This window comes from Seriola lalandi, unplaced genomic scaffold (assembly GCF_002814215.2).
Source record: "Seriola lalandi dorsalis isolate HSWRI2012SDOR001 ecotype SW California unplaced genomic scaffold, Sedor1 jcf7180002054565, whole genome shotgun sequence".
NCBI classification, from domain to species: Eukaryota; Metazoa; Chordata; class Actinopteri; order Carangiformes; family Carangidae; genus Seriola; species Seriola lalandi.
This window is the reverse complement of record NW_019525118.1, coordinates 27578-40816: the sequence shown is the minus strand read 5'-3', so window position 1 is coordinate 40816 and position 13239 is coordinate 27578. Positions and strand designations below refer to the sequence as shown.

The following is a 13239-nucleotide window of genomic DNA, read 5'->3' as shown; positions in this document are numbered from 1 at the left end:
CATTATTATTTATTGCAGCTATTATATATCATTGTTAGCTTTATACTTGTTATCAATGTCGTCAGTATTTTTACAATTATTCTGTGTGGTTGTCAATAATAAAGGAAAAAAATGCTAACGCTAGCTGCTAATGCTAGCTAGCCCCCCACTTGTTTAGCAATCTTATGAAATCGTTAAATACATACATCAATGAAAAAATGCCAACAATCTAGCTGCTAATGCTAGCAAGCTACTGTAAAACTCAGTGAGCAACATCCCCAGTGTGAGACACTGACAAGTACAAAGTTTGATCCTTGTCACTTCAGTGTCACTGTGGGAACTTTTACCCAGAGTTTTAAAGTTTTCTTCTCTGTATCGCAACACAGATGTTGACAAATCCATTTCTTATTTCACAGTGTCATTCAACCTCAACACTGATCATTTGTGGAGTTTTGAGTCAGACTTTCAACAAATACAAATCTCTTCCACACAAGTGCAATTGTTTCACATACTCAAACTTGAATTTTTCATGCAGATTTATTTTACAGGTTTACAAAGGTTGATTTACAACTACAAACATTGGAATCATTTGTGAACATCACTTTAGAAGCTCAAAATCATTTTGACCCTAATTTGAGCCTAGCTACATCAGCAGTTTGAACATGTTTACACTGTGGGTCTGATTTAATCACAGTGGTAAAGACAAGTCTTACTGTTAAAAGTGAATGACAGCATGTTACTCACCTACCCTCCTCACTGTGTCTGGGCTCTCAGGTGTTGTTGAGACAGGTGGAGGCGGTATTGCACCTGTACTGGCTCAGGTCCTGATAAAGACAGAGGGATGCTGAAATCTCCTGAGAAATGTAAAGACCTAGTTCACTTTCAATCATGGCTGATCTCCTAACAGTGATGTAAAGTGGTTACAACATGGTGAACCGATCGCCGTGTATTCACTCGGTCTACTGGCTCCATACAATCTCACGTTACAGTCAGTTACAAGATGAGCCTAAAGTTACTGACGTCACTAGCTGCACAACAGCCGAGAGCAACAGACACAATCCTACTAACCGCTAAAACATCTGTAGACAACGTCAATATCACCACCTGAAATGTTTGTCAGTCGTTGCACTGATTATACTTTTAGCTAAAGAGCTAGCATTGATGCTACTCACCAGGCTAACAGGAAAGTTGCGAGCTCGGCATCAAACCGCATCTCTTTCCTCTCAGCAGCTTCTCCAGCGGCGGGAAGTCACATCCAGATTTACTCGTGTCGCTTCTTTTCTTTGCCGTTGAACGTGGTTTCTTGTCGGGAGCGGTGCTTCGAGACGCAGATGAATATCGTCTTTTAGGAGGTTCAGCCATTCCTGTGTTTCTGTGATGCTAACTTCAAGCGCTGCCGGAAGTTGTTCTTCTTCGTGGGACTGAGGGCAGACTTGACGCGCCACTGATTCACACAGCGTCTAGTGTCACAAAGTGGTATTACAACATGGGGACAGGTCGGCGCTGATGCGCATGCGCATTTCAGTAGATAACTCTGAAATACAACAGATAGGTCTTAATCATGACATCATCACTGTGGCTGCTTCACACACCGTTGATAGTGTTAATTCATTTTTAAACATTTTAAACTAAAGTTCTGGCCACATCTTATATTGCACCTTTTCAGCAAAACGACCAAAGCTGACATTTAAAAGTAAAGCTACATATTCTTTGTCCACATTACAAATTAACTTGCAGTTTTAACACTTAGATTAAAACAAAGACATTGAGTTTAACTTGACTGATATTGACACATTTGATGCATACAAAACATTTTTATTTGCTTTGTCAGTATATAAATCTATGCTTGGATTATAAAATACAATCATGCTTTCCCTTATACTTACATTCAGTCTGTGACGTACAAATGTTTGTATTTGCCCATTTTGCATTCAGGCCAGTAGATGTTGCACTGCTCACATGAAGCATCAAGATATAAACCCTTTGTGGAACCACTTTGCTGAGAAAGTAAAACCTCCGACGCTGTGAGACTCACATCCAGTACCAGGCAGTTGATTTCTGCAAGTAAAGAAGCTACAACAGCCCGGAAATTTTACTCACTGAGTATTTCACTTACTGACTGGACTGCTCACAGAGCCAGGTGTCAGTTCACTTCAGCCATGTTGGTTTCTCCATATATCGCAGTCATGGTGCTGTCTTTCCAGTCACCGCATGTTGGCAGACTTCATGTTAAGACCCAGCTTTCGGAAAAGGGTAGCAACATGAAACCAGGTGTTATTTCCCAGTTGTGGGATTAATAAAGTTAATCTAATGTAATCTAATATATGAGGAGAAACCTTGTAATATTACAGAGACAGCGGGTTGTCAATGTCGGTAAGTCACGGTCACTAAACGACCCCGTTATTACAGTGAACTGTCGTGTCTGGACGAGCTGGTAAAGAGCAGAGCAGCGGACGTGTGTGTCGTGTTTGTTCATATTAAGTTTGGTTCAGTGTCAGTCGGATAGTTTTCAGCTCTAGTTCATTTCATTATTGATGACAGGAGTCAAAACATCTGTTGGAATGATTGTGTCTCTGTCAGAATAAAGAACATGACTGAGAGCTGAGAACCATCATGACATGTGAACCTGCACCATGACTCCAAACTCAGTATTAGTTTCTATTCTATTGTTATTTCATGTAAAACGGTTCAGCAGACTGTTTATTACAACTAAGCTGAGGGAATAATGTGTTTTCAGATATCTGGGATCATCTAATCAGAGTGCTGTTTCTTTTGTCTTTTTCTCTATACTCTACAATATGATAATGATATAATATTAAGAATGTGTTAATATTTAATTGATTGACACTTAATTTTATTATTAGGAGAAAGTTTCTCTGCAGAAACTTTAGTGGCGTCACTTTATTAAAGGAGTTTGATCAGAATAAATTAGGAAAAAATCTGTAAAATAACAGTTTTTTCGCTGTAGAAATATTAATGAAACTTTATCTAAATGTATTGTTTTTACACTTTATTTGAATTAGGATATTTTACTTTAATTTTATGGTTTTTGTTTGGCAGCTGCTGCTGACAGTCATTTGACCATTTTTTTACGATTTCTTTTTTACAGTGTACACATCATCTTTGATCTTTTTTCATCTTTTTTGGGGGTTTTCTCTCTGTTTCTCTCTCCTTCTGAACAAACCAAGAAATATATCAGTCATCTAAATCTATAGCAATAATAAAAAGCTGTCAGTTGTTCCCTGGATGCCGTCATGTTATCTTATATCTTGTTATGTTATCACTTTCTTTGTTTTTTTATTTTGTGACCAATAAAAGGTTTTTAAAAAACAGCATATTTCAAAATGTATGTTTCCCATAATTATATTTTCATACAGAAATGAATGGATTTCATTTTGACAGTAGTCAAAGTATGTTATCTAAATAAAAGCCACATGCTGTGCAGCTGCTGGTTCCAGCACTGATGTCGGTTACGGAAGGTCACGGTCATTAGTTTTTAGGAGGCGGGACTGAAGTGATCAGCGGCTCGGTCTCCGCTCTTCATCTTTAAGATCAACTTGCTCTTTCATCTCCGGTGAAACCACAAAGAACCAGAACCGGTTAATGAACGTTTCCAGACCCGGGAAGCTGATTTTCATCAGCAGACACATGAGGCTGAAAACACTGTGTTGACTTTAGTTCTTCTGTTTCTGTTGGATTCAGATTTTCATCAGGTTTCTGTGAGTCATATTTATATGTTCCAGGACACAGAGGTGAGACCGCTCATGTCATCAGTGTTGGAATAAACCACTGAAGCAGAATCACAGTTCTGCTGTTCAGTCACTTCATGTTGGATGTGTTCGCTCCTTCATGTCTAATTCTTCTCTTTCCTCCTTTTGTTTTCTGTTTTCTTTGCAGCTTCCTGTTAACATTCAGTGTCAGAATAAAGAAACCAGGGCGTTATTGTTATTGTAACCGCTCTTTTCCATATATACATTTGGTTTATTCTTGTTGTAGAAAGAAATTTGATAAATAATAAAAGAATAAAACCGTTACACTACAGAGTTTTTCTGATGCTGTTCTCATGGTTCTGTCTGGTGTCATGCAGTGATTGTAGTGATAGTCATTATATCGCAGCCTGTGGTTCAGTCTAAACTGATTTTCAGAGGAAATGCTGCCACCTTGTGGTCAAACATGGATCTGCAGCTTCATTGTGCTCAAGGCTTTTCATCACAGCTACAAAATAAAAGGTCCTGGGTCTTTTATGATCGTAAGGAGTCCAATGATTCCAGAAAGTATTCATATAACAATCAGTTACTATTATTATTATTATTGTTATTATTGGTTTTTGATCACAATCTTTAAGTTCTAGTTATTGATTTTTGATCGATCTGTATCTTAATCCAAAACTAAAGCCTCATTTTTTTGTGCAATTTCATCTATATTTTAATTTTACCATCTTTAAAGCGTGAAATGATTTTTATTCACTAAACTTAGTGGACAAATAAGAAATTTTCCTACCAGGGCAGAATCTTCTAACGGGAGAACAACTTAGTTTTTCATGGTGAGAACTGGAGTCAAACTTTTTGTGTTTCCACAGCAAAAAAAAAAAAAAGATAAAAAATACAATTTATGGGAAAAAGTTTATTAAAAACTGTACACAGTGTGAAATGAATCACAAGCATGACTTCATCATCATTTGTCATCAGCTCGGTAGAAAACAAATTAAGCCTTTTAGGCAAATTAAAATCATAATTAACTGAACCAACATCAAACTGAACTCCCACATCAGTTCTCCATCTATCTGAGTTTAATGATTTTCGCTTCATGGCAACTTGTAGATTGTTTGTGGTAATTTCTCCTAAAGATCTCATCAGGCACTCAGTAAAAAAAACATTATTATAGATAAAGAATCATAATTCCCAGAGGAACTTCTACTCAACAGTCAAACCCCCCTCCCCATTTAAAAAAATAAAAAAGAGAATCAATGTTCGAAATGACTGAAGCAAAGAACCAAAAGCACTTTTCTGAAAACAGCTGACAGATCCTCAAAGAAAAAGCACTAAAGAATGTATGATATGTATAAGAATGTATAATAATAATAGGAATATTATTATTCTTATTATAAAAATGAAAGAGAAATACATCAAAAAAGACAGACCTGATGCTACATTTGTTTTTTTCCCATTATATTAAATGGACAAAGGTTTAAAGTGAGAAATTCAAAGTCTTTGACTCGTTTGATTTGAGGAGCTTCTTCAGCTTCAGCTGCAGCAGGGAAATAAAGACATGTTGGATGGCTCAGATGGATCTCTTATGGAAAAGGAAAAGTGTTTGTGTGTGTGCAAAGACAGAAGTTCATGTGCTGCACCACGTTTGTTTTGATCGTTAATGAAATGAAATGTGCTGTGTGGTCTTTAGTTTCACCTGTAAGTTAATGTTCAACACGTCTGTCATCTTGTCTTTCTCGAATAAAAACTTTTCATGGACCCTCTGAGGTTCATCAGTCCCACCACTTTGTGCAACTTCTGCTTTCGAATCCCGGTTTTCAATCATCTGTACGTGCAAATAAACAAAAGCCCTCAAACCTCTCGAGCGTTTGTGGCGTCGTTCAGTTGGAGTGGAGGGACAGAGCCAGTTTGAGGCAGCCCAGCTCTTTGCCCTGGCTGCCCAGGACTCCCTGGACCCGGTAGTTCCCGTTAGTCAGCCAGTAGGGCAGATCCATGTAGGGCAGGTAGAACTGTGACTGAGGGAGAGAGTATGAGCCCTGAGGAGACAAAAAGGAGGTTCAGGTCAAACAAACTGGGTCAGTTACTGTTTTCTAACAATTCCCAAACTGAGACGACGGTCCTGGATTTGTGTTTTTAAAATTGCAGCTATTTGGAGGATTTTTTGAGAGTTTGGTCCCAAAATAAAGATCAGCAGTTACTGTTTAATATTTGGGATGAGACAAAAAATGACTCATTTACAGATGTGGACAAAGTTTACCACTTCTTTACTGGAGTCAGAGTCCAGATCCTCCTGGTCAAATATGACTCCACTACAAGTACTCCAAAGAACCTGATGACTCTGAAACAACCTACTGACTGACTGACTGACTGACTGACTGTACAACCTGTAGAATAAAAAGCTTGTAGAATATGAAACAAAGACAATAGAAATAACCATAAAAACAAAAGGAGCTATTACCGTTTTCGTATATTTTTAGTCAGTGATGAAGTCTGGTCGTAGTGAACTCAGCAAACATTTAAAACTAAATGAATCTTTCTTTATTTCTAAACCGTCAAACTGCTGCTTTCTGATTCACTCAGCTGTCTGTACGTAGGAATACAGAAGTTCAGCAGTTAAAAGGGAAGAGCTGTTTGCACGAGAAGATAAAGATGAAAATATTCCACATGAAGCTTCATTTAAACAGATACTGGATTGTTTCGGGACCATTTTCAGTGATGTTTAACACGCATCTTTTCTTGTAGCCCCGCCCACAGCAACACATCACTCTGACACTCTGCTGCAGGTAATTAACCGACTCTATATGACGACCTCACACAACACCACCGATGTTCCTCGGGGGGATTCTGGCTTTTATTGTGTTGACGCTCAAAGGTCCAACAGAGCCGTGGATCTCTCTCTGGTCCAGCTGATCAGGTCACCACGTTAATGAAGTAGCTAGCAGGTAGCGTCCACAGCCACGTTAGCATTCTGATGTTTAGCAAGGATAAAATGTGTTCACAGTTTCCCGTGTGATCATGGCGACACTTGCTAATTAGCAATAAACAGAAAGTAGAGCAGAGGCTGATGGGAATGTTGTGTGTGTATGATATATGATGGAGCTTTACAAACCAACAGGACAAACAGTTCAACATTCAGCAAGATGTTAACAGGTGCTAGCAGGTGTTAGCGCAGCGGACTCACAGCTTTGAAGGGGCAGCGGCAGGGCAGGCCGTAGGTGCGCAGCGGCTCAGGACAGTCCTGACCAGGTGGGATCAGCTGGTTCAGAATATCACAGGCGTCCTCATAGTGACAACTGCCCAGCTCCTCCACACAGGGCACCCTCACCCAGAAACCCGCCACCTCCTTCTCCAGGGTCACGTTCACCTGACGAGGAGACGACAAAGACACGGTCTGAGGGTCTGAACCTTTTCGTCAGCATCTTCATCAGGACAGGACGTTTCACAAATCTGTGCGGTGATTTCAGATCCTGTTTCCTCAGATTTGAAAGAGATTGTGAACGTCAGAAATGAGAAATAAAATCAAATGAGAGGAGGAGAAACAACAAGTCTGACCCCATTAAATCACCCTGTCTGTCAAATGTGTCTCACAGGTCTGAGCTACAGATAAAACAGAGATGACAGAAAACTAACGCTCAGCTTTCCTCAAATATTCAGTAAAAAAAAAACATAATAAGGAAAAATGACTTTAAAATTATATATTTTCGGCTCAATAAAACATTTGAAAAAAAAGAAAGTTGCATTACTAGCAAAACAAAGGTGAGTATCTCTTGTGCAACCTAAAATAAAAACAGAAACACGGAGGAATGAAAAACAAGTTGCACTAAACAGATAAACGTGGGGCAACAGGAACATGAAAAGAGGAAATGTTGAGCGGAGCTTTGAGGAAGTCACATGAGAAAGACGACACACCTGACTGATTAGAGACCTGACAGAGTTTCACACTCCAGTTCCTGACGACCAGGAAACAACAGAGGAACTTCACTTCACACGCAGGAAAACAGCTAAAATACAATATTTGTTTTCCTAATCGATATCATCGTGTTGATTGACTCTGATCAGAACAATCACACCCTGTAGAAACATCTTTGAACACAGTGACACAGTTCAGTGTGTCTGAGCAGCTGTTATCAGAGCGATCGGTCTGATCAGGTCTGATATCAGACACACTGCTGTTTATTGATGGGGCTGTTTCTGGGTTCATCAGTCACATTTTACACTTGTTAACTCAAGTTAAGCTAGTTAAAGCAAACATCATTACTTCCTGCTCTGTGGTCCAAAGTAAACACCATAAAATAAACACCACAGGTTCAAATCCTTGGACTCCTGCGTGTTGTCCCGTTATCTCTCTGTAATTACTGAGCACGGTTAAAGAGGAGCTGATTTTAAACATCAAACTGTTTCCAGCTGTTGTGTCTCTGGCTTCAGGCTCCATAACACATCCGACCAAACTGTCAGTGGCCGAGCTGCATTGTGGGTAATGTAAGATTTTAAACAAGGAAGAAGAAAATGATGGTGTTACACGAGTGCGACACTCTGCTCAGGAGAAAATAAAATCCAGCTCAAGACACCTGCTCAAATCTCAGGCCATGGATGATTGAATAACTGGCAGGTCTGAGGAGAAAGTGAAACAATTTCATCACCTTCACTAATTCTGAATCAGTGTAATTGATTCATTTACTAATGAATCCTTAGATTTGTTCAATTAAAGCAGCCTGTTACAGCGTTGATGAAATAAATCAGAAAGATTGTTTTTCTGATTCGGAGCTCAGAGGTTTCAGATCATTTCAAATGAGCTTTTTATAGTTCTGTTTTTTTATTTTCTTTCTGTTGTTCTTCACGTGATCAAAGTTACGGGGTGTTCAAAACCTGCTGAGTTTCTTATTGCTGCCATTTTCACACATGATGCAGATTTACTGTCAAAACTGGCTCAGAAACGTTTTTCTGCTGTTTCCTGAGTTGAAAACAAACAAGGACTTAAATCAGGAAACTTTTTAAATCCCACACAGTAGAAAATTTAAAAAAACGGATTAAATGACTCCAACTGAAAAAAGAACAACAGCAAAGACATGAACATCTTTATTACAGAGATCAGAACTTTGGATGTTTTTCAGCTTGTTGAGACACTGTATCGCCAAACTTTCTACAATCTTTACTTTTTCTTACAGAATACCGAACAGTTTTTCCGCCTCTGAGTTCCTCGGTTTCCATTGAGAGTAAATCCAATGAAAGAACTTGCAAAATCTGAATTGTTCTTTCTTTTCCTTTAATCACAGTGATCCCCGCCTGCTCTGCTCCCATGAAGCTCAGCAGCAGGTTCAGACACGACAGTTGAAACTAGTCTTGAGTAAAACTGTGCGGAACCACTTCACAATAAAGACTAACCTTATAAAGGATTTATAAGTAGGTTATCAATTCGGTTGTTAACACTTTATAAATCATAAATAAACAATTATAAACAAGTTAGAACACAGTTTTCATACTTTGATGCAGGCTGAAGTTAATGCTTACTACTCATTAATCTGACTAATGACTTACTACCATTTATAACTGGTAAAAGGAGCCTTATAGTAAAGTGTAAAACACATCACCATTTATTAATCAGTTACCAGTTATTAATTATAGAGGCCTTCGAGTATGAATCGGGTCATTTGATCTGATCATTTGATCTGCCAGATGAAACTTTTTGCCCATTAAGATGCTGGTGGTGGTTAATTGCTAGTAACTGAATAAACGTGATGAAGCAGCAGGTAAAAATACTGATGATGGAGAAAACAGAGATATGAGGCTGAACAGTACTGATACATGTGGGCTCACTATTTGGCAGGTCACTGTTGTCCTTTTCATCTAATGTGTTATAACAGCTTGTAAATGATTTATAAAGTGTTAACAAGCTCATTAACAAAGTCATTATAAAGCATTCATGAATCCTTTATAGGGTCGTGTTATTGTGAAGTGGGACCAGCTGTGTTTATGGTCCGTGGTCTGTTTGAACAAAGATAAGCGCTGAAGTGTGTCACACATCCTGACATAAAAACATCAGCACAGGAAGATGGTTCTCTCTGCTGTTAATGAAGGACAGTGTCGGTGTGCAGGTGTGCAGGTGTGCAGGTGAACTCACAGCCAGGGGAGCGCTGAGCTCCACAGATGTGGATCCGGAGGCGGAGGCCGTCAGGTCGCCTGGGATGGAGATTGGGTCTGGAGACACAGTCAGGGTTTTCAGTACGGCTGGATCATCAGGCCCGCCGCAGTTCTTCCAGTCAAAACCCAAAACCTGTATATAACAAACACACAACGCACAGAGGAGACAACACACACCAGAGTTTTCTTATTTTTGTCCGTTCAATACAAACCATGGATTCTTCACATTACTGTATCAGCTCCTGTTCAAGAGTCACTGTTTCTACAACCTTCCCACAGAGTTTAGTTCCTGTTCTTCAACTTGAAACCAGAAACATTTCAACAGTGTGGAGACAAGACCCAATATCAGCAGAGCTGTGATTCGGTCATCGACTATCACAGCTGTGCTGATATTCAGAACAACATCACTCCCTCTCATGTGATATTACTTTATACAACAGTTCAACGAGCGCCATATTAGTTAATAAACAACAACAGATTATATATTATAATTTATCTGGTTACGCCACAACAAATAGTTCCGCAACTGGACTGGTACCGGACTGTTGCTAAGCAACACAAACATTGCCTTGCCTACATACGTTACCTCAGGTGTGCGCGGAAGTATCCAGGCTTCCTCTCTTCATCCTCTCCTGACCACCAGACATCATTTAATCCAAATGTTATTTCCGGAAATATTTTCATCTTTGCAAAGTTTGTTACGATCTAAGATCGATATCGACCGTTAGGCGGAGTGATACATGTAGTTTAAACTCCCAGTGCTTTCATACTCTATATCAGCACAGGAATGACGTCCAATCAGATAACATGGTCGGCACTAACTGTTGTATAATTCTCTTTTAACAACATTTTACACATTTCATTTGTTTCATATTGTTCTTTAAACTGTTAAAATATGTATATTTTATCTTGTGTTGTAAACAGTCGGTGGTTCGGTGAGGAGGTTTAGACGTTAACGTCAGCGGGAAACACACACATGAACAGGAAGGACAGACTTCATCACCGCTGTGACTCACCTTCACGTTAGTGGCTCTCGTGCAGCTCACCTGGGTCACAGCAGCAGCTACAAGCAGACTCACAGTTACCGCTAACATCACCGACCTGTCCATGTTGTCCTCCCGTGAGCCGTTAAAACGACCGTTAACGGAAACACAGCGAGGACTGACCGTTTCCTTTCCTCTGTGGAGAGTTTACTTCCGTGTTTACCACCACACCGGCCCCCGGTCCGTCACGTGAACGCTGAGTCACGTGTCTGGAGGGACGTCGTTTCCAGTTTGTTTGTGTTTTCATTTCATGAAAATACATTTTCATTTTCAAGTTTACATGATCATTTTTAACAATATAGGCTTCCGTGATGAATTTAATATTTATTTTTTATATATTAACAATGACGCTGAAACAATTCAATGTCATTTAAAAAAGAAAGCAGCAATAATAATTATTAGTCCTGTTTAATGCTTGACAAATTAATCTGAAATAAAGTTTTATATTGAAAAATGAAGGAAAAATAATGTGATAATACCAGTTTGCTGTGTATTTATTATTGTAGTCGTTTAATTTTATTACACAGGAAAGAGGATAATCCATTTTATAATCCACCAATTTCTTTATTTATTAATGTATTAATTTATTAATTAATTTATTTTCATTCAAAGAGAGAACACCGACTAGACTTGAGGGACTTTTACATTGGATAGTAACAGATTAACCAAATTAGGGTGATTACGATTAAGTAATATTTACAAATTATTCCAAAGTTTGTTGTTGTAAATCAACTTTTATAAACGTGTAAAATAAATATGTTTGAATAATTTGTGTTTGTGCATGTGTGAAAAAGATTGTGCTTGTGTAGAAGAGATTTGTATTTGTAAAGAGGAAATGTTTGTGGATGTCTGTAAAACTGTAAAACTAGTGTGTGACACTGACGATACACAGTGTGGAACCTTGAGCGCAGAGTTTTACAGTTTTCTGCTCTGTATTGTATTAAAGTTTAAAACTTAAATTAGAAAATAAGTCTGGTAGAGTGGATAACTTATCTCAGGGCAGCAGCTTCACTCTCAGAGGAACTAGTGTGTTTAATGAGCATTCTGGCTTCCACTAGTTCAGCTAGTTAACATTTTAGACCTCACTGGTTGACTAGTTAAGTCAAAATGTCTGTTACAAGTTTGTTACAGACTGACAGACACATGACTGAGTCTCTGCTGAGTTGGACTGTCCTCTACTGTCCGTTACTGTCCTCTACTGTCCTCTACTGTCCTCTAGTGGACCAAAACCTAACTGCACCACTGTTGCAGTTCTTTATTTCACATTTTATGATTGAATTTAGTTATATTATATTATATTATATTATATTATATTATATTATATTATATTATATTATATTATATTATATTATATTATATAGCACCATTCAGACACAAGCCAAATCAAAGTCCTTTACAAAGGTGTGTAAATATCACTTATCAAAACAAGAACATTAAAATGACATTAAATAGCATCTAAAAACAATAAAAACAAATTTGAATAAATTAAAATAAAAATATTTAAATACTGGATAAACAAAGCTGCCTCACCTTCTGTAACACTCTACAAGTGTAGAGTAGTAGAAAGTAAAAGTACCTGAAGCTGTGTTTTAGTACAGTACTGTAGTGACAGTACTCAGCTGCTGCGGCAGGAGAACTGGGTTTTCTTGTGTCAGTTAAAAGAGGACTGAATGTAAACACGAGCCTGGACCAGAGGTCACGTCTGAGTGACATCAGGACAATGGACAAAGAAGTAAGCAGAATAAGAAACAGACGTCCTCACACACCATCCAGAGGACAGACGGTGGACACGTCCAGCTCTCACACACTGATTATTGTTGAAGCTCAGAGTCTCCGCAGACCCATGGACCTCTCTGAAAGGAGCTGGAATATCTGTGTTTACCAGCAGAGACACGAGAGGAGCCTCTGCTCTCTAATGAAGTCTGATGTGTTCACTGTCTGTCTGTGAATCACAGCTCTGAGGGCTCTACAGTGTAACTAATGGACCGTCCAGCGGTGACAGTAACTCAGTACATTTCCTCAGGTGTTCACTGCAGTTTGGAGCTGACTGTGTGTCACTGCACAACATCTCATGTTACATATAAAACACATGATCAGATTATAAACTGTGATAGACAATGAACAGGATATAAAACTCATTTATCTCAAGTATGTAACCTGAAACTAGTCTGAGTGAGGGAGGAGGTGATTCTAGTTTATTCAGTTGTGATGTTCCAGGACATTTGTGTTTGAAATATTCACATAAGTTTCAATTGTCACGAAAACAACAACGATAAAATACTTGTTCTTTTACATCAGTAAAATATCAAATACAGGCCTGGAGTATTTTCTTTTTTTTTTATCACTTAAGTTTTTATGAACTTATTTCT

General features: G+C 38.6%; 1 protein-coding gene and 1 long non-coding RNA gene across 2 annotated transcripts in view; both read right to left on the bottom strand.

Moving 5' to 3' along the window:
• LOC147818544 (uncharacterized) overlaps nucleotides 1-1507 on the bottom strand; it is a 10538-nt gene extending 9031 nt beyond the window's left edge. The window contains exon 1 of the long non-coding RNA XR_015437875.1: nucleotides 1152-1507. This is a non-coding gene — a long non-coding RNA (uncharacterized LOC147818544). The remainder of the gene's footprint in view (nucleotides 1-1151) is intronic.
• Nucleotides 1508-4587: 3080 nt separating this feature from the next.
• On the bottom strand, nucleotides 4588-11029 carry gm2a (ganglioside GM2 activator). The gene is made up of 4 exons (XM_023416460.2): nucleotides 10844-11029; nucleotides 9808-9960; nucleotides 6871-7053; nucleotides 4588-5725 (listed from the first exon to the last, which is right to left on the bottom strand). Exons 1-4 carry the CDS (start codon nucleotides 10934-10936, stop codon nucleotides 5570-5572), a joined length of 585 nt encoding a protein of 194 aa, XP_023272228.1. The 5' UTR covers nucleotides 10937-11029; the 3' UTR covers nucleotides 4588-5569.
• Between the last annotated feature and the right edge of the window lie 2210 nt (nucleotides 11030-13239).

Coding starts and splice junctions, on each gene's coding strand:
- gm2a (XM_023416460.2), bottom strand. CDS start 10,936: ATGGACAGGTCGGTGATGTTAGCGGTAACTGTGAGTCTGCTTGTAGCT. Junction 9,961..10,843: donor CGAGAGCCACTAACGTGAAG/GTGAGTCACAGC, acceptor TGTTATATACAG/GTTTTGGGTTTTGACTGGAA. Junction 7,054..9,807: donor AGCTCAGCGCTCCCCTGGCT/GTGAGTTCACCT, acceptor TCTCCTCGTCAG/GTGAACGTGACCCTGGAGAA.